Source organism: Melanostigma gelatinosum, assembly GCF_949748355.1.
Source record: "Melanostigma gelatinosum genome assembly, chromosome: 16".
Taxonomy (NCBI): domain Eukaryota; kingdom Metazoa; phylum Chordata; class Actinopteri; order Perciformes; family Zoarcidae; genus Melanostigma; species Melanostigma gelatinosum.
The window spans coordinates 24531291-24550913 of record NC_136649.1 but is presented as its reverse complement, the minus strand read 5'-3'; the positions used below and the strand labels follow the sequence as shown (position 1 = coordinate 24550913).

The following is a 19623-nucleotide window of genomic DNA, read 5'->3' as shown; positions in this document are numbered from 1 at the left end:
CAGGTTACACTGCTCCTTGAGGGGTTAGAGTGGTTCTTCTTTAGGTTACACTGGTCCTTGAGGGGTTAGAGTGGTTCTTCTTTAGGTTACACTGGTCCTTGAGGGGTTAGTGGTTCTTCTTTGGGTTACACTGGTCCTTGAGGGGTTAGAGTGGTTCTTCTTTAGGTTACACTGGTCCTTGAGGGGTTATAGTGGTTCTTCTTTGGGTGACACTGGTCCTTGAGGAGTTAGTGGTTCTTATTTAAGTTACACTGGTCCTTGAGGGGTTAGAGTGGTTCTTCTTTGGGTTACACTGGTCCTTGAGGGGTTAGAGTGGTTCTTCTTTGGGTTACACTGGTCCTTGAGGGGTAGAGTGGTTCTTCTTTGGGTTACACTGGTCCTTGAGGGGTTAGAGTGGTTCTTCTTTGGGTTACACTGGTCCTTGAGGGGTTAGAGTGGTTCTTCTTTGGGTTACACTGGTCCTTGAGGGGTTAGAGTGGTTCTTCTTTAGGTTACACGGGTCCTTGAGGGGTTGGAGTGGTTCTTCTTTGGGTTACACTGGTCCTTGAGGGGTTAGAGTGGTTCTTCTTTGGGTTACACTGGTCCTTCAGGGGTTAGAGTGGTTCTTCTTTAGGTTACACTGGTCCTTGAGGGGTTGGAGTGGTTCTTCTTTGGTTACAGTGGTCCTTGGGGAGGTCTTAGTGGTCCTTGAGGTGGTTACAGTGATCCTTGAGGTCTTAGTGGTCCTTGAGGTGGTTACAGTGATCCTTGAGGTCTTACTGGTCCTTGAGGTGGTTAAAGTCGTCCTTGAGGGGTTATATACGTTCTTGGAAAGGTTACTGGAGACTTGAGATCATAGAGGGTCCCTAGTGGTCCTTGAAAAGGCACCAGGGGTCCTTGAGGTCTTTCAGATGCGATTTGATAATTTTTTTGTCTGATCAAACATATTTCTTCTTGGATTTCAGAAACATCTCAATTAGTTGTGTGAAACACTTTGCTCTGTCTGAGACACACAATAACACACACAGACAGTGGAGGGTCTGATTGTTGTCACGGCGACCCAGATGCTTCCTGCTTCCTTGAGGAAGTGTACGAAGAATGAGAGGAAGTGAGAGGTTATGAGGGTGGAGCTGTGACTAATGGACCCGTGTGTGTGTGTGTGTGTGTCAACCCTTAATAGATTCCTCATCAGAGGCTTTTATTTTGAAAGTATTTGGGGGCAATCTGCTCCTGATTGGGCATTTTGTAAAACTCACTATGACATCATCTAAAGGCACAGATGGTCTACACTAGAGGTCTCAGCACACAGGACGTCTGCTGAGCTCGTTCCTCAACTTTGATCTAGAATTATGAGTTCCTATTAAACTGCACCAGTAGAACCAGTAAGTAGTACCAGCAACATTTAGAAAACACACACAGAACTACGATAAGAGTCAAAGTGTGGCATGTTGAAGAAAGTGCGAATATGATTTTAATTATAAACATGAGAATACAGAACTGGATGAAAACATAAACTCTTAGTGTTGAACAGGTTGAAAGAGAAACTCAGCAGCAGCCTTCAGTCGTCCACAGAGAGCGAGCGGATGAAGTTACTCTGATGGTAGAACCGAGAACCACAGCTGCTGTGTGATGTTCTGATGATCAACACTAAATCATCTCTGTTCTTTCTTTGCTTGATGATTTCCTTCTCACATCAGTCAGCGGACCTCAGGGAGATAGAACCCTCTGACTTGAAACAGACTCGCATCAGCCGGATTAAGACAGAGAAAGCAGCTGTGGGGTCTGTAAAGATCAGAACATCGTGTTTACGGTTCTCCAGGCAGCTTTTGCTTTTCAAAGTTAGCACAAACTAAAGGAAAGTGTTCCTCACTGCATTAAAAGTCTGCAGTTCAGCTCACAGACATCACTTCCTGCTGCTGTTTCACAATAAAAGCTTGACATAAGAAAATCACATTGCTGTTTTTATTGTGAAGCAACATCGGATGTTTAACCTTCGTCACGACTGGTTCTCGTCGTTCAGAGGCTGCTGCTGATTGGCTGAGAAGAGGAGGCTGACTTGCTCTGCTGGCTTGTTAGTTGGCCATCATGGGAACAAATGCTAAATAACAGAATAAACCGTGCAGACGGGTGAGGCAGCAGGTTAGGCAGCGCTGGAGACGGCCAGTTTCTTCAGGTGATCCATGAACACCTGTAGGCTGACGTCATCCGTCAGGATCGGAGCTCCGGACTCCTGCAGAGAACACAACACGTCTGTTAGAGACACGGATCAACGCAACGTGTTGCTGAACTACAGGTGGAGGTCTCACCTGTCCCCAGGCGTACATGTTGTTGTGTGTCTGGGACGGGTTCACTTTGGAGAGCAGGAAGCGAGCCTGAAAAACATCATCATGATTATTTCACAATAATGTCGTATTACAATAACAATGTGTGCTATACATAGAGTACTATATGCACACAGCTAGTGAGGTATAGTGCACATTTAGCGATGTAAAGGTGTTACGTGTTAGCCCTCACCTGGCTGCCTCCGTGCTCCGTATCGATGTATCTGGGCATTGGGAAGCGAGTGTGAAGTAGCTCCTGAGCGTCGTCCACCGGAGCCTGAAGGAGGTGTCTGAAGTTCTCGTACTCAGACATTTCCTGATAACCAGCCTTCCTCCACTGAGCGACAGTCTGACAGACAGAGACCAGGGATTCGTTACAAGTCCCTCTACTGAGCTAGAGCCTGACAGACAGAAACTAGGGAAAAATGGCCAGGTTCTCCACTGAGCTAGAGCCTGACCGGCAGAGACCACGGATGAAATACAAGTATCTCCACTGAGCTGGAGCCTGGCAGACACAGACCAGGGATTAAATACCAGGGCTCTCCACTAGAGACTAGGGATACATTATCAGTTTTCGCCACTGAGCTATAGCCTGGCAGACATAAACCAGGGAATGACATACTGTGTTCTCCACTGAGGTAGAGCCTGGAAGACAGACATTTAAAGAGACAGTATAACAATAAAACACTGACTATGGAGAAGAGCCTCATAAAACCACACCCATCACTATTGTCCCTTTAAGATGTAAAGATCAGAGTGTAATATATAGAGTGTGTACTCTGTGTACGGAGCGTGTACCAAGCATGTACTGAGCATGTACTCTGTGTGTACCTCTCCGTGGTAGATGAGGATCTGGAAGAAGGTGTCCATCAGCAGGATCCGGTCCGGCAGGATGCTGCTGCTGTCCAACAGAACCGGCTGAGACACACAAATTATGAATTAATCAAATCGTGAGACACTGAAATATTCACACCAGGCATCAACCATCTGAAGAGTAAAGTAAAAGTTAAAATGTGTTAAAGCTGCATTCTCTCTAGTGTCCACCAGGGGGCGACTCCTCTGGTTGTATAGAAGTCTATAGAAGATGACTCTACTTCTCTCTTGATTTATTACCTCAGTAAACATTGTAAACATGAGTTTATGTCTCAATCTCCAGTTTCAAGTCTTCTTCAATACAGCATGATGTTCATTTAGTAACTTATGGTCCACTTGGTGTCAAATATAAAGGTGTATAAATACCTCAGGTGGTCCGCTGAAGGAATAAGCGTAGAGCACCGGTTGGATCATGATGAGAGCCTGAGTCAGGTCCTGTCTATTGAACTGATGTCTGTAATATGAACTCTCATCTGGACTGTTGTTGAACACTTGAAGGAACGGAGAGCGGCGAAGGTGGAACATGAACTGGAAAAACAACACACAGTTAACCAGGTCAGCGACATTTAACCAGGTCAGCGACATTTAACCAGGTTAGCGACAGTTAACCAGGTCAGCGACAGTTAACCAGGTCAACGACAGTTAACCAGGTCAGCGACATTTAACCAGGTCAACAACAGTTAACCAGGTCAGCGACATTTAACCAGGTCAGCGACAGTTAACCAGGTCAACGACAGTTAACCAGGTCAGCGACAGTTAACCAGGTCAACAACAGTTAACCAGGTCAGCGACATTTAACCAGGTCAGCGACAGTTAACCAGGTCAGCGACAGTTAACCAGGTCAGCGACAGTTAACCAGGTCAGCGACAGTTAACCAGGTCAACAACAGTTAACCAGGTCAGCGACATTTAACCAGGTCAGCGACAGTTAACCAGGTCAGCGACAGTTAACCAGGTCAACGACAGTTAACCAGGTCAGCGACATTTAACCAGGTCAGCGACAGTTAACCAGGTCAGCGACAGTTAACCAGGTCAACGACAGTTAACCAGGTCAGCGACAGTTAACCAGGTCAGCGACATTTAACCAGGTCAGCGACAGTTAACCAGGTCAGCGACAGTTAACCAGGTCAACGACAGTTAACCAGGTCAGCGACAGTTAACCAGGTCAGCGACAGTTAACCAGGTCAACAACAGTTAACCAGGTCAGCGACATTTAACCAGGTCAGCGACAGTTAACCAGGTCAGCGACATTTAACCAGGTCAGCGACAGTTAACCAGGTCAGCGACAGTTAACCAGGTCAGCGACAGTTAACCAGGTCAGCGACATTTAACCAGGTCAGCGACAGTTAACCAGGTCAGCGACAGTTAACCAGGTCAGCGACAGTTAACCAGGTCAGCGACAGTTAACCATGTCATGGACCGTTAACCAGGTCATGGAGAGTTAACATCAGCAATGAGTAACCAGGTCAACGACAGTTAACCAGGTCGAAGGTAACCAGGTCAGCGACGGATAACGAGGTCAGCAACATTTAACCAGGTCATGGAGAGTTAACTAGGTCAGCGACAGATAACCACGTCATGGACAGTTAACCAGGTCATGGAGAGTTAAAGTCAGCAATGGGTAACCAGGTCAATGATGGATAACCAGGTCAGTGACAGTAAACCAGGTCATGGAGAGTTAACCAGGTCAGCGACAGTTAACAAAGTCAACCACGGTTATCCGTGTCATTATAATCACATCCATAGATATAGAACAGGAACAGAGTATTATGGGATGTGGATCACCTGAGGGTAGAGGGAGAATGTCTCAGAGAACCTGAAGGAGTTTGGATCATCTTTGTGGTAATCTCCAAACTTCTGACACTGAACAGAAACAGAAGGATTCATTAATAATAATAATATTTATTATCTGTTTGTTATTTATTATGCATCTTCATTTCTAACCCACCAGTCTGATGAGCTGTCTGTCTAACCATCGTAGGACATCAGGACCCTCCTCCGTCTCCGCCCGGTACACAGACAACCTCGCCATCAAGATGGCCGCCGCCTCCTGATCGAAGGACGCCGCGATGCTCTGAATCTGAGTTTGAGCGTCTGCCCAGCTGTTAGGGAGGAGGAGGAGAAAGAGGAGGAAGAGGAAGAGTGGGAGAGAGGATAAGTTTAGAGGAACATCCCAGTGTCCTAACTATCACCTCCATTACAGACAGATATCCAGTCTGAATGGACTCTGAGTGGGTGTGTATCCTACTTCCTGGCCGTGGTGGTGACTCTGATGCGTCTCTGTCCTGATGAGTGTTGGTACTGAGTGACAAACTGGATCGCTCCACGGCCGCCCTGGGGGATCGGAGCGTTGTGCTGCAACAACAAACAACTCTTTAACACCGCGGATCAATAATCAATCCAGAACCTGATCTTTACATGAACTCCGACAGTGAGGAACCTTCAACTGGTCCTGAACCAGTCTCACTTTAGACCTGATCCTCTATGTGATCTCGTGAGCAGCAGGTTGTTGGATTCCACACCTGTCATTACCTGTGAGACACGTGTGTGTACGCACACACAGGACATTTGAGTCAGCAGATGACTGTGTGTGTGTGTGGGTGTGTCCTCTCAATATCATCACAGCAGGTGACTGACGGGTGCACCACGGTAACGCACACACACACACACACACACACACACACACGCACACACACACGCCTCCTGCAGTCCGTCCTTCAGACTCGGAGCCGATCTGAAGCCGAGCATCGAGTGGACATCAGAGACACATTTCTGCTGGTTCTGGACAGGAAGTGTGTCACGTGTCTCACCTCACCTGTGATGTAACCATTGATGTACTTCCTATCCATTGAGTCCGTCTAAAGATGGCGGGCGCTCTCGGGACGCTGTACGCCCCTCTGATGGTTCTGTCAGGCGTGGCCTCGATCTGTGGGAACCTCCTTCTCCTGCTGGTACTCCTCCTGAACAAGGAGCTCCAGACGGACACTCTGGGGCTCACGGTGAGCTTCTGCATCAGTGACTTGGCCTTGGGACTGTCCACCATCCCGTTGGGGGTCTCCAACAGTCTGACCCGGCCCTCCTGTAACTCCAGCGAGGGTGCCTTCTGTCAGGGCAGCGGCTTCCTGCTCCTCCTACTGCAGACCTCCTCGGTCCACTCGCTGGCATGGGCCACTGTGGACAAGTTCACAGAGATCTGCTTCGCCCTCAGCTACCGCGCCATGTGGACGGCAGGGTGAAGCCGGGCGGTGCCGGTCCTGGTCAGGGCGTTCGGCCTGGCGACCGCCGGCTCGCCCCGTCTGGGGTTCGGCGGCGACGTCTACAGCGAGTCGCGGTTCCTCTGCTGCCAGAGCTTCACACCCGACAACCGGCTCTTCGTGGCGCTGTGGATGTCGGTGGGCATCGCAGCGCCGATTACATTACATTACAGTCAGACGCTTTCATCCAAAGCGACTTACAATTCAGATTCCATCACATTTCTACACTGTAGGCACAACTACGGGAGACATTTATGGGGTTCAGTGTCTCGCTCAAGGACACATCGACATGCGACTAGCAGAGCCAGAGCCGGGGATCGAACCGCCGACCCTCTGATTGAAAGACGGCCCTGCTATCTCTGTACGGATACATCGTCTACGCGGCTGGGAAACAGGCCCGGAGGGGAACGTTCCTGTGCAACCAGCTGCACTGCCACTATGTTCCTGCCAACAACTACCTGAGGAGCTCAGTTGTGATGGTCGCAACCTCAGGTGAGTTCCTGCTGCGCCGTGATCGGTCAGACACGACCGACCAGGTTTTAATCAATCGAACTCTCACAGAGTGTCTGACTATCGGCATACGTCATTTATATACCAGGTGATCAGTTTGTTTTCAGTAGTCCCCCGCTGCAACTAGTCCCCAGACCTCTGCAACTAGTCCCCAGACCGCTGCAACTAGTCCCCAGACCGCTGCAGCTAGTCCCCAAACCTCTGCAACTAATCCCCAGACCTCTGCAACTAGTCCCCAGACCGCTGCAACTAGTCCCCAGACCGCTGCAACTAGTCCCCAGACCGCTGCAACTAGTCCCCAGACCGCTGCAACTAGTCCCCAGACCGCTGCAACTAGTCCCCAGACCGCTGCAACTAGTCCCCAGACCTCTGAGCAGCTGCTTTTGTTTTGTTGATGGGACCTGCTCTGTGATGAAGGGTGTAAATCAATCCCAGCAGTGATCAGTACGATCAATAGATCGGCGGTTTCAGACTGATCTCAGACCATCTAAAGGTCAGAGGTCAGGTGTTCGTACCTGGTTGACCACCTCGAAGTAAAGAGCCAGCGTGGTGCTCGGATCCAGACCGCAGATCTTCCACTGACACGTTCCTCCTGTTCCAATCTCCTGTAACACACACACACACACACACACACACACACACACACACACACACACACACACACACACACACACACACACACACACACACACACACACACACACACACACACACACACACACACACACACACACACACACAGGGTAAGTACACAGTACTGTGTTCTACTGTGTACTACAGTATAATACTGTATAATTACGGTTACATACGTTCTCAGAGACACAGGGCCCTTTAGCGTTCAGGGACACACAAGGGCCGATCGCTCCAGATACTTTGATCTCTCTGGATGTCTGAAACAAAAGATCAGTGACGTATTGATGATATACTCATTGATTCTGAGTCAGACCAGCTGAGTCAGCAGTATTTCAGACCTTGACCTCCAGCGTGGCGGCGAAGGCCATCTTGAAGGATCCCTGGACGTCTTTGGTGAAAACTCTCTGAAAGGTTTGTTTGAACAGAGACGTGTTGAAGGAGTCGGCCATCACCATGTAACCTCTGGAGAGACAGAGTGTCAACTCACACAGACAATGTCACTTTGATGGTCATTGATGAATCATTTCTCTCTGGGGTTAGGTGTAGGTGTGTGTGTGTGCGTGTGTGTACCCGGTGTAGTTGGCACAGCACTTCATCTCCAGAAGTCCGGTCTGATCGAGAGCACAGGCGTAGATGTCGATGATGTGACCGTTAGCGGACGCTCTGTTAGCTAGAGACTCATAGTACTACAAGACACACACACACAGTGATGACGTCAACATGTGACCTCAGGTGATCCTCTGACCTCATGAACCAGCCCTACTACCACAGATGAAACACTCACCTTGGTGGCTTTCTTCATGAACTTGGCGTTGTCCTTCTCCAGGTCATGCCAGGACCTGATGGGGGTCTTCAGTTCGTCCCCCACCACCATGCCGGGGCCCTGCGTTGCCGGGCCGCCGATGAACGTCATGATCCGAGCGCCCGTGTTGGGGAAGGTGCACTGCGGGAAAAAAACAGATTCTGAGTGACATGATGCAAACACATCTCAGCGCTGCTGAAGAAGGCCGTCGGTCTGTCTCACCTCCAGCAAGCCGACTGCGATGGACATGGCAACGCCCAACGAGCGCAGAGGTCTCTTTCCCTGAGTGACGGGCCAGGGGTCCCGCTGCAGCTCCCCCAACAGGTCTGTCAGGTTCATGTCGATCTTCTGCACTGGCTGCAGGAACCTGAAGGAAGAAACCACATCATCTCTATACGTTGTTGTTGTTGCCTGCTGGTTCAGGTTTATAGTTAGGGCTGGTTCAGGTTTATAGTTAGGGCTGGTTCAGGTTTATAGTTAGGGCTGGTTCAGGTTTATAGTTAGGACTGGTTCAGGTTTATAGTTAGGACTGGCTCTGGTTCAGGTTTATAGTTAGGACTGGCTCAGGTTTATAGTTAGGACTGGTTCAGGTTTATAGTTAGGACTGGCTCTGGTTCAGGTTTATAGTTAGGACTGGCTCAGGTTTATAGTTAGGGCTGGTTCAGGTTTATAGTTAGGGCTGGTTCAGGTTTATAGTTATGGCTGGTTCAGGTTTATAGTTAGGGCTGGTTCAGGTTTATAGTTAGGGCTGGTTCAGGTTTATAGTTAGGGCTGGCTGAGGTTTATAGTTAGGGCTGGTTCAGGTTTATAGTTAGGGCTGGTTCAGGTTTATAGTTAGGGCTGGCTGAGGTTTATAGTTAGGGCTGGTTCAGGTTTATAGTTAGGGCTGGTTCAGGTTTATAGTTAGGGCTGGTTCAGGTTTGTAGTTAGGGCTGGTTCAGGTTTATAGTTAGGGCTGGTTCAGGTTTGTAGTTAGGCCTGGTTCAGGTTTATAGCTAGGACTGGTTCAGGTTTATAGTTAGGACTGGCTCTGGTTCAGGTTTATAGTTAGGACTGGCTCTGGTTCAGGTTTATAGTTAGGACTGGCTCTGGTTCAGGTTTATAGTTAGGACTGGCTCAGGTTCAGGTTTATAGTTAGGGCTGGTTCAGGTTTATAGTTAGGGCTGGTTCAGGTTTATAGTTAGTACTGGCTCAGGTTTATAGTTAGGGCTGGTTCAGGTTTATAGTTAGGGCTGGTTCAGGTTTATAGTTAGGACTGGTTCAGGTTTATAGTTAGGACTGGTTCAGGTTTATAGTTAGCACTGGTTCAGGTAGGTAGTTAGGACTGGCTAAAGTTTATAGTTAGGACTGGTTCAGGTTTATAGTTAGAACTGGTTCAGGTAGGTAGTTAGGACTGGCTAAAGTTTATAGTTAGGGCTGGTTCAGGTTTATAGTTAGGGCTGGTTCAGGTTTATAGTTAGGGCTGGTTCAGGTTTATAGTTAGGACTGGTTCAGGTAGGTAGTTAGGACTGGCTAAAGTTTATAGTTAGGGCTGGTTCAGGTTTATAGCTAGGACTGGTTCAGGTTTATAGTTAGGACTGGCTCAGGTTTATAGTTAGGGCTGGCTCAGGTTTATAGTTAGGGCTGGTTCAGGTTTATAGTTAGGGCTGGTTCAGGTTTATAGTTAGGGCTGGCTGAGGTTTATAGTTAGGGCTGGTTCAGGTTTATAGTTAGGGCTGGTTCAGGTTTGTAGTTAGGGCTGGTTCAGGTTTATAGTTAGGGCTGGTTCAGGTTTATAGTTAGGGCTGGTTCAGGTTTATAGTTAGGGCTGGTTCAGGTTTATAGTTAGGGCTGGTTCAGGTTTGTAGTTAGGGCTGGTTCAGGTTTATAGTTAGGGCTGGTTCAGGTTTGTAGTTAGGCCTGGTTCAGGTTTATAGCTAGGACTGGTTCAGGTTTATAGTTAGGACTGGCTCTGGTTCAGGTTTATAGTTAGGACTGGCTCTGGTTCAGGTTTATAGTTAGGACTGGCTCAGGTTCAGGTTTATAGTTAGGACTGGCTCAGGTTTATAGTTAGGGCTGGTTCAGGTTTATAGTTAGGGCTGGTTCAGGTTTATAGTTAGGACTGGTTCAGGTTTATAGTTAGGACTGGTTCAGGTTTATAGTTAGCACTGGTTCAGGTAGGTAGTTAGGACTGGCTAAAGTTTATAGTTAGGACTGGTTCAGGTTTATAGTTAGGACTGGTTCAGGTAGGTAGTTAGGACTGGCTAAAGTTTATAGTTAGGGCTGGTTCAGGTTTATAGTTAGGGCTGGTTCAGGTTTATAGTTAGGGCTGGTTCAGGTTTATAGTTAGGGCTGGTTCAGGTTTATAGTTATGGCTGGTTCAGGTTTATAGTTAGGGCTGGTTCAGGTTTATAGTTAGGGCTGGTTCAGGTTTATAGTTAGGGCTGGCTGAGGTTTATAGTTAGGGCTGGTTCAGGTTTATAGTTAGGGCTGGTTCAGGTTTATAGTTAGGGCTGGTTCAGGTTTATAGTTAGGGCTGGTTCAGGTTTATAGTTAGGGCTGGTTCAGGTTTGTAGTTAGGGCTGGTTCAGGTTTGTAGTTAGGGCTGGTTCAGGTTTATAGTTAGGGCTGGTTCAGGTTTATAGTTAGGGCTGGTTCAGGTTTATAGTTAGGGCTGGTTCAGGTTTGTAGTTAGGGCTGGTTCAGGTTTATAGTTAGGGCTGGTTCAGGTTTGTAGTTAGGCCTGGTTCAGGTTTATAGCTAGGACTGGTTCAGGTTTATAGTTAGGACTGGCTCTGGTTCAGGTTTATAGTTAGGACTGGCTCTGGTTCAGGTTTATAGTTAGGACTGGCTCTGGTTCAGGTTTATAGTTAGGACTGGCTCAGGTTCAGGTTTATAGTTAGGGCTGGTTCAGGTTTATAGTTAGGGCTGGTTCAGGTTTATAGTTAGGACTGGCTCAGGTTTATAGTTAGGGCTGGTTCAGGTTTATAGTTAGGACTGGTTCAGGTTTATAGTTAGGACTGGTTCAGGTTTATAGTTAGCACTGGTTCAGGTAGGTAGTTAGGACTGGCTAAAGTTTATAGTTAGGACTGGTTCAGGTTTATAGTTAGGACTGGTTCAGGTAGGTAGTTAGGACTGGCTAAAGTTTATAGTTAGGGCTGGTTCAGGTTTATAGTTAGGGCTGGTTCAGGTTTATAGTTAGGGCTGGTTCAGGTTTATAGTTAGGGCTGGTTCAGGTTTATAGTTAGGGCTGGTTCAGGTTTATAGTTGGGGCTGGTTCAGGTTTATAGTTAGGGCTGGTTCAGGTTTATAGTTAGGGCTGGTTCAGGTTTATAGTTAGGGCTGGTTCAGGTTTATAGTTAGGGCTGGTTCAGGTTTATAGTTAGGGCTGGTTCAGGTTTATAGTTAGGGCTGGTTCAGGTTTATAGTTAGGGCTGGTTCAGGTTTATAGTTAGGACTGGTTCAGGTTTATAGTTAGGGCTGGTTCAGGTTTATAGTTGGGGCTGGTTCTGGTTTGCATTGGACCAACCCCTTGTTGTGCTGCTATAGACCTAGACTGCATGGAGGACTTCCTATAATTAGGGTTAGGGGTTAGGCTTTTTTTTGGGGGGGGGGTTCCTTTTCCGATGTGAGGGTCCAAGGACAGAGGATGTCTTATGTTTTACAGACAAATTTGTGATTTTGGGCAAGTCAAGGTAACAAACTTAACCAGCTCACTGGATATAGTTGTTGATGAAGATGGTAATAAATATTTTAGGGCTATTAGATATATTCTGATTAATAATCGATTTCCTCTGACTATAATCGTGACATCAAAATGTCATACCTTGACATCACTAGTGCTGTTGAATGTATTAGTCCTAGGGGTGCAACGGATCACAAAGCTCACGGTTCGGATCATTTTTCGGATCATCAAAGAAAAGGGGAGGAATCAAATATAACTGCTTTCCCTTTATTAATTAAAGAACTTCAAGAACACTTAAAGTAAAGAACTTTGGGCTATAGTCTTACATGAAAACTAAAATATTGAAGATGTCCAATTTGAAACAAAATGAAATAAATAAATGAAATTAAAACATTCAAGAATTCTCAATTCTGTTAAGTTTAAGTGCAACATGAGGTGTTGATGCCCTCGTCCTTTGATCAATACTGAAAGAAAGAAACAGCCAGTGAGCTTCCACTGTTTACACTGAACTGAACTGCTCGGCAACAACTTGGGTCTGTGTTTACTTCCTGTCAGGTCATTCAAATACACAACAATGTTACATTACTGTGACATTATTTTCAATAAGATGAGAATATCTCCATTGTCTGGGGAGAGGGTCGACCTTTCTGTGGTGACTGTGATATCATTCGGGTTAGGGTTAGTCTACAGCACCTGTCCATGTGACTGTCACAGAGGGGGCGTGTCTACAGCGCCTGTCTGTGTGACTGTCACAGAGGGGGCGTGTCTACAGCACCTGTCTGTGTGACTGTCACAGAGGGGGCGTGTCTGCAGCACCTGTCCATGTGACTGTCACAGAGGGGGCGTGTCTACAGCACCTGTCCATGTGACTGTCACAGAGGGGGCGTGTCTACAGCACCTGTCCGTGTGACTGTCACAGAGGGGGCGTGTCTACAGCGCCTGTCTGTGTGACTGTCACAGAGGGGGCGTGTCTACAGCACCTGTCTGTGTGACTGTCACAGAGGGGGCGTGTCTGCAGCACCTGTCCATGTGACTGTCACAGAGGGGGCGTGTCTACAGCACCTGTCCGTGTGACTGTCACAGAGGGGGCGTGTCTACAGCACCTGTCCGTGTGACTGTCACAGAGGGGGCGTGTCTACAGCACCTGTCTGTGTGACTGTCACAGAGGGGGCGTGTCTACAGCACCTGTCTGTGTGACTGTCACAGAGGGGGCGTGTCTGCAGCACCTGTCCATGCGACTGTCACAGAGGGGGCGTGTCTACAGCACCTGTCCATGTGACTGTCACAGAGGGGGCGTGTCTACAGCACCTGTCCGTGTGACTGTCACAGAGGGGGCGTGTCTACAGCGCCTGTCTGTGTGACTGTCACAGAGGGGGCGTGTCTACAGCACCTGTCTGTGTGACTGTCACAGAGGGGGCGTGTCTGCAGCACCTGTCCGTGTGACTCTCACAGAGGGGGCGTGTCTGCAGCACCTGTCTGTGTGACTCTCACAGAGGGGGCGTGTCTGCAGCACCTGTCCGTGTGACTCTCACAGAGGGGGCGTGTCTGCAGCACCTGTCCGTGTGACTCTCACAGAGGGGGCGTGTCTGCAGCACCTGTCCGTGTGACTCTCACAGAGGGGGCGTGTCTGCAGCACCTGTCCGTGTGACTCTCACAGAGGGGGCGTGTCTGCAGCACCTGTCCGTGTGACTCTCACAGAGGGGGCGTGTCTGCAGCACCTGTCCGTGTGACTCTCACAGAGGGGGCGTGTCTGCAGCTCCTCCGTGATGAAGTGCACGGTCAGTCTTTTCCTCTTCATAGAGGAATGATCTTCACACTGAAGTGGGTGCGTGAGTGGATTTCGTAGCGTGGCTCAAGCACTTCAACCAGATTTTGAAATCCTTTGTTTTCCACAACGGAGTGTCCACCGTCTCTGACAGTCTCTTCATATGTGTGGACATGTCCGATGTTTTGCCGTTGTCGTGTGTCTCTCTCTTTAAACAACGCCGACATACTGTCACGGTTTTGTCCACCACCCTCATCCGTCATTAGAAGTTACGGGGAAGACAAAATTATCCCAAACTTGAGACTTAAATGACGCCGGGAGCTTCTGAAGTTCTCCGTTCCTCCGCTCGCCATGACTTTCACCGTTAAATGCTTCTAACCTGCTCCGTTCACTGAACACGCAACTGCTTTATATCTGCTCACTGCAACATTGAATTGATGTTCAGGGACTTGTTACTTGTAAAGGAACAGCAGCAGTAAAACGTTATTACACACAATGATGATTACACTGTGAAAAAACAACTCGATTGATCCGCGGTTCACGAGTGATCCGAACCATGAGGGCTGATCCATTACACCACTAATTAGTCCTGTCCTCACAAATACATATATAGAGCATAGTGTGTGTGTTTACCTGTTGGACAGAGGTGGTTGGGCTGGTTGAGGTCCTCGTCCCTGAGTGGCTGAAGGTTTGGTCAGACCCAGCATCTCCTGCAAACGCAGAACTGGTTAGAACTGGGGGGCTAGCAAGGCTCGGGGGGGTCGATTATCGAGTTGGATAAGCTCCAGTTAGTGCTTGGGTTAGTTAGGTACCTGTAGCTGGGATAGTTAGATACCCGTAGCTGGGTTAGTTAGGTACCCGTAGCTGGGTTAGTTAGATACCCGTAGCTGGGTTAGTTAGATACCTGTAGCTGGGTTAGTTAGATACCCGTAGCTGGGTTAGTTAGATACCCGTAGCTGGGTTAGTTAGATACCTGTAGCTGGGTTAGTTAGATACCTGTAGCTGGGTTAGTTAGATACCTGTAGCTGGGTTAGTTAGATACCTGTAGCTGGGTTAGTTAAGTACCTGTAGCTGGGTTAGTTAGGTACCTGTAGCTGGGTTAGTTAGATACCTGTAGCTGGGTTAGTTAGATACCTGTAGCTGGGTTAGTTAGATACCTGTAGCTGGGTTAGTTAGATACCTGTAGCTGGGTTAGTTAGGTACATGTAGCTGGGTTAGTTAGGTACCTGTAGCTGGGTTAGTTAGATACCTGTAGCTGGGTTAGTTAGATACCTGTAGCTGGGTTAGTTAGGTACCTGTAGCTGGGTTAGTTAGGTACCTGTAGCTGGGTTAGTTAGGTACCTGTAGCTGGGTTAGTTAGGTACCTGTAGCTGGGTTAGTTAGATACCTGTAGCTGGGTTAGTTAGGTACCTGTAGCTGGGTTAGTTGGGTACCTGTAGCTGGGTTAGTTAGATACCTGTAGCTGGGTTAGTTAGATACCTGTAGCTGGGTTAGTTAGATACCTGTAGCTGGGTTAGTTAGGTACCTGTAGCTGGGTTAGTTAGATACCTGTAGCTGGGTTAGTTAGATACCTGTAGCTGGGTTAGTTAGATACCTGTAGCTGGGTTAGTTGGGTACCTGTAGCTGGGTTAGTTGGGTACCTGTAGCTGGGTTAGTTAGATACCTGTAGCTGGGTTAGTTAGATACCTGTAGCTGGGTTAGTTAGATACCTGTAGCTGGGTTAGTTAGGTACCTGTAGCTGGGTTAGTTAGGTACCTGTAGCTGGGTTAGTTAGATACCTGTAGCTGGGTTAGTTAGATACCTGTAGCTGGGTTAGTTAGGTACCTGTAGCTGGGTTAGTTGGGTACCTGTAGCTGGGTTAGTTAGATACCTGTAGCTGGGTTAGTTAGATACCTGTAGCTGGGTTAGTTAGATACCTGTAGCTGGGTTAGTTAGGTACCTGTAGCTGGGTTAGTTAGGTACCTGTAGCTGGGTTAGTTAGGTACCTGTAGCTGAGTTAGTTAGATACCTGTAGCTGGGTTAGTTAGGTACCTGTAGCTGGGTTAGTTAGGTACCTGTAGCTGGGTTAGTTGGGTACCTGTAGCTGGGTTAGTTAGATACCTGTAGCTGGGTTAGTTAGATACCTGTAGCTGGGTTAGTTAGGTACCTGTAGCTGGGTTAGTTAGATACCTGTAGCTGGGTTAGTTAGATACCTGTAGCTGGGTTAGTTGGGTACCTGTAGCTGGGTTAGTTAGATACCTGTAGCTTGGTTAGTTAGATACCTGTAGCTGGGTTAGTTAGATACCTGTAACTGGGTTAGTTAGGTACCTGTAGCTGGGTTAGTTAGATACCTGTAGCTGGGTTAGTTAGGTACCTGTAGCTGGGTTAGTTAGGTACCTGTAGCTGGGTTAGTTAGATACCTGTAGCTGGGTTAGTTAGATACCTGTAGCTGGGTTAGTTAGATACCTGTAGCTGGGTTAGTTAGATACCTGTAGCTGGGTTAGTTAGGTACCTGTAGCTGGGTTAGTTAGGTACCTGTAGCTGGGTTAGTTAGGTACCTGTAGCTGGGTTAGTTAGATACCTGTAGCTGGGTTAGTTAGGTACCTGTAGCTGCTTGGCGTTCAGGTCCTTGGTCCCCCTGAAGACATAGCTCTTGGAGATCCCCTCACAGCCGAGCTCGTGAACCTGAACCATGCGGCCAAAGGTGATGAGTCCCACCAGTGCAGTGGGAGGCAGCAGAGACAGGGACATCTGCAGAGACTCCTTCAGAGCCTGCAGGTCCTCGTCCTCCATACAAGTGTCCACCACATACAGGAACACCAGCGGCATCTGAGGACCCCGCTGAGGACAGAGACCACATCGGGTTATACATCTGACAAAATGGTCTTTCTGTCTGTCTGTCTCTCTCTCTGTCTCACCTGGACCACATACTCAATGGTGGAGAACTGAGGCAGCAGCTCCGCCGGTTGGTTCACCTCAGAGATTCCAGCGTAAGACGGAGGAAACTGAAACACAACAAGAGTCAGAGTCAGAGTTCTAGTCTTCTGTCGTTGTGACGGACTAAATATTAGTGTTTCTACTGTACCTGGTTCCTCTGGTAGCAGAAGTTACAGGCCCAGAGTTTGGCTCTGTAGTCCACCTGACTGAAACACACAGAGATGGATGTTAGACCGCCATCACTGACCCCAGACCCCCATCACTGACCCCAGACCCCCATCACGTACCACAGCGGGTTGAGCACGGCGCGACAGGTGGCCCGGCTGCAGAGGACCGGTTCGTACTGGATCGGCGGCAGGTCTGGCCGTTCCCTGAGGGGGGTGAACAGAGACGAGACCGGGACCACCATCCGGGTCGCCTCCAGCCGGCTGGAGGGCCAGACGTTCCAGCTGAACCGAACGCCGTCGCGCTCCTCGTTCTGAGTGATGTACTCTGGGAAGGTCGACATGGCAACGCAGGAAGACAGGAGGGGTCGGACTGGTAAAAGCTGTGATGGGTGGGACAACATAATACTGTTTACTATACTGTAGTACTACTAAGTACACCGCAGTAATACTCGCTACACTGCAGTAATACTAACTACACCGCAGTAATACTCGCTGTACTTCAGTACTGAGCCTCTAGCTCCACCTTCAGGTCACCTGATGTAAAATGTTGAAGTCACCAAATCACAAAATGTTCTGTGAATTGTTCTGACTCAAACTCAGCTGAGAGAAGTCATCAATAAATAAATCACCAATAAATAAATAAATCATTAATAAATAAATCAATCATCAATAAATAAATCACCAATAAATAAATAAATCATTAATAAATAAATCAATCATCAATAAATAAATCACCAATAAATAAATAAATCATTAATAAATAAATCAATCATCAATAAATAAATCACCAATAAATAAATCACCAATAAATAAATAAATCATTAATAAATAAATCAATCATCAATAAATAAATCACCAATAAATAAATCATCAATAAATAAAATCACCAATAAATAAATCATTAATCCTAAATATTGATTGACAAATATTGATTGACAAAGTGAAATACTTCTGACATGAAGACGAGTAGAAGTACAACGAAGCAGAAAATAGACAGTAAAAGTACAAATACTCAAAGTGTAAGTACACAACTGCAGTGAATCAGTTAGTGTCGTTTGTTAGCATTGAAATAAAAGAGATGAGAAGAATGATCAATGAGAGGAACGTCACTAACGTTAGACTTAGTTAGAGCTAACAGCTAACAGCGAACACACTGAAAGGTAAACAGACCGCGTCACTAGCAGGTGGACACACAGGTGACCTGGTCCAGGTGAGGTTGGGGGTCCGTCGGGTACAGGTGAGTCTCAGGTGAGTCTCAGTCTGAGAGTGAACCTCTGCTGCTCCTCTCTGCTGACAACGAAGCAAAACAACATGGCGGCGCCACGTCAAGACGAGAGAAGAAGAAACACGAGGTCTCACTCTGAGCAACATTCAGGAAACAGCATTCCTCAACACCACAGTGACCACGTGGCAGCTGTTCGGTCTTGATGTACAATTATATGTATTTATTTTATACTTCGTACTCTTCCTGACTCTTTCCTCACAAGATGAGAAGGGATTTCATAAAATCTATTTACTCGTTTTTAATCAAAACAGCTTCAATAGTATCAAATATTTGACGAATAAATAAATAAATATTCTGATTTCATGTTTTAATGTTCCATCTTTAACCCTTAATGTTTCTGAGTACATTTAATATGACAGGCTCAACACAATGAGCCGTCGTCTTTGTTGACCTTTTTTTACGTCTCCATGCGTCCACTGGTTACCCCGTGTTTAACGTCACATTCCAATGAATTGTGGGTAATTCCCTGCATCGAATGCTGACTTACGGAAAGGGTTCATAAAGGAAACAAAATGTCTGAGAGACTCAAACACGCGATGTGACAGAGAGAACTAAACCCTCTCGGAGGGTGGAGATCGGGATCGGACCTTTACACCGTTCACGTGGACGTAGTCATCGTGACGTCACTGCCAGTTTGAAGCCTCGAGTTGGTCGCCATCTTGGTTTCTGCAACCAGTGACGATTAGTGACCATGTTTGGACTATTAATATACGATATATTATATAGATCTAATGATCTAATCAAATCGTTTTCAGGATATTCAACCTTTGATCCTTCACAGGGTTTTTTATCTAAAGGTAATAAAGTAGTTAATGAGTTTACAGATAATACAACTCATAGTTTATGTACTACTAACCTCACTGCAGTAGTACTAACGTCATATGAGATAACAGTTTACAGATAATAGTTTAGTCACCTCACTCGTCGTATTCTGGTTTCTTCTCACTTCATTTCATACTCTGGTGTTTCATAGAATTCATTTAATAAACGATCGTCTCTGAGCTCGGATCATGGATCAATAAAGCTTCAGCGGTCCCAGTGAAGCGGGCTACGTCCACGTCCAGGTCCACGTCCACGTCGAGGTCCAGGTCCACGTCCAGGTGACACATTGTCTCCAGAGAGGATCGTTGTAGGAGCCTCGCCCACAGCAGACAAACATTTAATCTAAATAGTACTCGTTATAGTACTATTTAGAGGTACTTGTACTTCTCTTATATCCATTAAACTTCTACTATACTACATCTCAGGAGTACTTTTTACTACATCATGTATTTGTTAACTTCAGTTACTTTGTAGATTATAAAGAAATAACATTTTATTATGAACGAACATTAATGGATCAAGAATATAATGCAGTATATTATATATAGTTATATATGCATAGTGAGTATGATGTACTTTTGGTACTGTAAGAATACGGTTGTACTTTTACATGAACATAGAAAATACTTTTAC

The 19623-nt window shown here is 47.0% G+C and overlaps 2 protein-coding genes across 2 annotated transcripts; one reads left to right on the top strand and one right to left on the bottom strand.

Moving 5' to 3' along the window:
- Positions 1–1432: 1432 nt before the first annotated feature.
- sec23a (Sec23 homolog A, coat complex II component) lies at positions 1433–18191 on the bottom strand. Its single transcript, XM_079287018.1, has 20 exons — positions 18054–18191; positions 17004–17263; positions 16865–16922; positions 16698–16784; positions 16384–16620; positions 14434–14510; positions 8594–8738; positions 8354–8512; positions 8140–8255; positions 7908–8031; positions 7746–7826; positions 7452–7541; positions 5421–5527; positions 5121–5274; positions 4958–5035; positions 3540–3701; positions 3132–3218; positions 2494–2649; positions 2286–2351; positions 1433–2209 (listed from the first exon to the last, which is right to left on the bottom strand). The coding sequence occupies exons 2-20, from the start codon at positions 17222–17224 to the stop codon at positions 2120–2122; spliced, it is 2295 nt and encodes a 764-aa protein (XP_079143144.1). The 5' UTR covers positions 17225–17263; positions 18054–18191; the 3' UTR covers positions 1433–2119.
- Positions 5422–7442, top strand: LOC306790617 (beta-3 adrenergic receptor). Its single transcript, XM_079287019.1, is given in 3 exon segments — positions 5422–6405; positions 6409–6585; positions 6771–7442. Coding segments are annotated over 3 exon segments (804 nt in total). The 5' UTR covers positions 5422–6036; the 3' UTR covers positions 7029–7442.
- Positions 18192–19623: the final 1432 nt, after the last annotated feature.